Source organism: Gavialis gangeticus, unplaced genomic scaffold (genome assembly GCF_001723915.1).
Source record: "Gavialis gangeticus isolate Ggan-Ray unplaced genomic scaffold, GavGan_comp1, whole genome shotgun sequence".
NCBI lineage: Eukaryota > Metazoa > Chordata > Crocodylia > Gavialidae > Gavialis > Gavialis gangeticus.
In genome coordinates, this window is record NW_017729030.1 from 32,127,262 (window position 1) to 32,130,968 (window position 3,707).

At 38.1% G+C, this 3,707-nt stretch overlaps 1 protein-coding gene across 2 annotated transcripts in view; it reads left to right on the forward strand.

The window, feature by feature from the left end:
* Nucleotides 1-3,707, forward strand: part of LOC109301154 (UPF0462 protein C4orf33-like) — an 18,458-nt gene that overhangs the window by 13,335 nt on the left and 1,416 nt on the right. For both annotated transcript variants that reach the window (XM_019522093.1, XM_019522094.1), the window contains 3 exons: nt 1,578-1,638; nt 1,872-1,923; nt 2,046-2,245. In XM_019522093.1, coding sequence (XP_019377638.1) covers nt 1,578-1,638; nt 1,872-1,923; nt 2,046-2,245 — 313 coding nt within the window. The remainder of the gene's footprint in view (nt 1-1,577; nt 1,639-1,871; nt 1,924-2,045; nt 2,246-3,707) is intronic.

Here is a 3,707-nt window from a genome sequence, read left to right on the forward strand (position 1 = left end):
AAAAAAAAAAAAAAAAAAAAGTAACATCCATTCTGGATGTCCTAAGTGTAAACTATATGCAAAATGCTACAGCCATGTTTAATTTGAAGATCACTATGTTCAGATTTGCTTATCACTTCTATGTGCTCAGGGAGAGCAGGATTTGAAAGTAAGGAGAGGAGCAAGGGGTAAAAAGTTCAGGGGAAGCAGAAAGCAGGGGGCTACCTAACCTTCCCATATTTATTTTCCCTGCTGTAGCACTGAGAGGGGGACAGATTCAAGGAAAACTTACAATAATCAGATTCTATACCTGGAAAATTATAACATTTATAAATTTTTCATCAATTACTGAGTGGTCCTGTTATAATCAGGGTCCCCTTTCTATTTGAGTAAATATGGTATTTCTTGTTCCAGGTGTTCTAAATAATCTGAAGTCTGATATACTCCCAACAGTGCTCCATCTGCAGCTGTGGTGAGAGGAGTACACATGTTAGCACTCCACAAAAAAGTTAACATGCAGTCTGTTACAAAAGTCCAAAAAGTGGAGTCGTTCAAAATACTATCAAAATAATTTAAAGAAATTAATTGTAAATTATATTTTGTCCATTCTATAACTGGAAGTAATAATTTATTTGCTGCTCTGGAAAAGTACTTGTAATGAGATAATTTGTAGTATACTATAAATGCTGTGCTTTTACTATGGCTGATACTGCAGTAAATTAAGTCAGTATTCACATTTTAGAATTCTTTGCTGCAAGTGGCTTTGTATTCAGACCATGATAATCTTTGATGATGATGATGATAATGATATACTTTACATTTGATCAAGTGAAGGGTCATTCAGTAAGGGTAGCCTACCTCCAAATACATTGTTCATCTGTCTAGAAGGTTGTTCTTGGGAAAAGCAACTTCAATTCAAACGCTTCATCACCTGATTTTGCTCTTCTCTGAGGATCACTGCTATAGCAAAACTTAGCAGCTGATTTTTATGTGCATTTTGCTCTTTGTGAATGTTCTTGTTTTCTTTTTTCCCCTTAACTCCTTTTTAAAATTATTATTGTTGGTCTCGTCTTTCATGTTCAAGTCATCAGTGTGGGAATTTGAAGCACCATGCACTTTCAACTTAAATGGGTTGTGGTGGGTTTTTTTAAAGAGTGCAGTTGACTAACATCACTTGGGTCCTAGTCAGTTGTGCTCGCAGCAGGTATCATTTGATAAAATGTGTCTATGCTAGTACTGCTCCTTTCCCATTGACACCTAACATTAGTTAGCAGAGGCACAATTTTTATAGAGACTCCAGCTTGAGAACCACTGGATGTGATGCAATAAAATTAAATTAAACCAACCTGCTTATTTGTAGAAAGCTCTGAAGTGTGATTGTTGTAAAAAAGGCACTGGCATTCTAAAATGACTTTCTGATCAGAAGATTGCTCAGGTTTGGAACCTCCTGATGGTGTATTCACAATGTAGTACAATTCTGGAACCTGTAGGTCAAACTACTGTATGAAAACAAAATACTTTAGTGAGAAATAAGGTTTAAGGGGTAGAAAGAAGTAGGTAACCACTATTTTGTACTGATGGTGCATGTATTTTTCAAGTTGTAGAAGCATTTTTCTTGGGTGAGAAAACTAAGCAGTACTTGGAAGTTGAACTGTGTCCGTAAGTACAATGCTTTCTTTTTTTTTTTTACCTTTTTTTTTTAATAGCTGGTATTTTCAGTGCCATTGTAGTTGAAGTCCTAGAAGTCACAGTGGTAGATAAGAAGGAGAGGGCAACATAAGTGTAGCAAGAGCTGTTTCAGCTCTGTAATATTTGTATGTTCATATTTGTAGATGCAGATATGAGTATATTTAATCTACATTACTTTAATAACATTGTTTTATTTTTACCAGCCATGGACAGCACTTGGTACTCCTGCTTTCTGGCAGAAGAAGAATATGGAAAGTAAGTGATAAAATACTTTCCATAAACCATGAAAGATTATCTTTTTAGACAGCTAGTTGTTTTGTGATTGTTTGGAAGATAAGATGGACTATCTGCATCTTTTTGCTTTTTTCTTAATGTAGCAAGAACTTGCCTTAACATTTGAAGTGTGCAGAACAGAGACCAAATGGGAAGGCAGAGCTCATCTTCCTTGGAGTTATTTTCCACCAAGCACAGACAAATTTAATGCATTTGCAATTCATGGCTCTGAAGATAAGAGAACATATGAAGCACTTTATCCAGTGCCTCAGCATGAAATACAGGAAGGACAGAAGCCAGATTTGTAAGTAGAAAATTACCTCACCTGTATCACAATGTATCCTAACAGTCTAGGAGATTTTTGTATAAAGGAGTTAATTTTTCTTATAAAAACTAAGACTACCACTGGTGCTTTAATTCTGTTGCTGAGCCGCAAACACTGTGTAGAGTTCTATATAATATTTAGAATTCTGTGGCAGATAAGCTATAACCAGTCACTACTTTCATACTTGTTGCTGTCCCCTACATTCATATAAAGTGAGGAATGAAGTACCACTTGGTGTCTGTTGTATTACCTTCCTCAAGCTGTTGTTCCACTTTTCCGTAACTAAACACCCATTGAAATGCCAGCTATTGATGATTTTATTAGATGAATTTCCAATGGCCTAGGGCCTACACAGCTAGGTCTGTACCCAGTGTTTCCTGTTTTGGAATTGATTCCAAAAAAAAAAAAAAAAAAAAAAAGAAGAAAGCATCAACTGAATTACTTGACAGGTTATAACATTAAAGAAACTGACATTTGTCACAGGAGCAGATAACAGAAGCTTTACGTTACCCAGGCATTTGGGGGCATATCCGACTATGAGAATGAAGTAGGTTAAGGTTACCCCTCTAACAATTATTATTGTGTGTAGTAAAAGCACATTACCCTAGAAGACTCTTGATTATACATTTGTAATTTTCTTAGAGAAACTAATTCCTCAAAACAAAAATTTCTTCACCAAAATAATAAGCTTATGCTCTGCTGAATTTTGCCATATTTTTAGTGCCAGATTTGCAGAATTTTAAACTTTTTTACCATTATTTATTTGTAGACCTTGTTCTCAAAAGTCTAGTATAGAAAAAGCATGGAACACTTCCTTGCCACTGTCCTGGAGGAAGAAAAAGATTAAACCATTTGTATATCCCGACTAGATTGCATTCAACCCCTTTCTCTGTCTCTCACCCCGTTCTCATTAAGAAACTGGGGGACTGTGGTGTTGACACCCACACAGTCAAATGGGTCGCCAACTGGCTGGAGGGCTGCACCCAGAGAGTGGTGGTGGGTGGGTCATTTTCAACCTGGAGGCATGTGGGCAGTGGGGTTCTGCAGGGCTTAGTCCTTGGGCCCGGGCTGTTCAACATCTTCATTAGTGACTTGGACGAGGGGGTAATAAGCACCCTGTTCAAATTTGCTGATGACACTAAGATGTGGGGGGATGTGGGCACATTAGAAGGGAGGAATAGGCTGCAATCAGACCTAGACAGGTTACTGGGGTGGGCGGATGAGAATAGGATGGGATTCAACACCGACAAGTGCAAAGTGATGCACCTGGGGAGGAACAACCGGTACCATACCTACAGGCTGGGGAACTCCCTTCTTGTCAGTACAGAGGCAGAAAAGGATTGTGGAGTCATCATTGACCCCAAGATGAACGTGGGCCAGCAGTGTGGGGATGCAGTTAGGAAGGCAAACCGCATCTTGTCATGCATCCACAGATGCATCT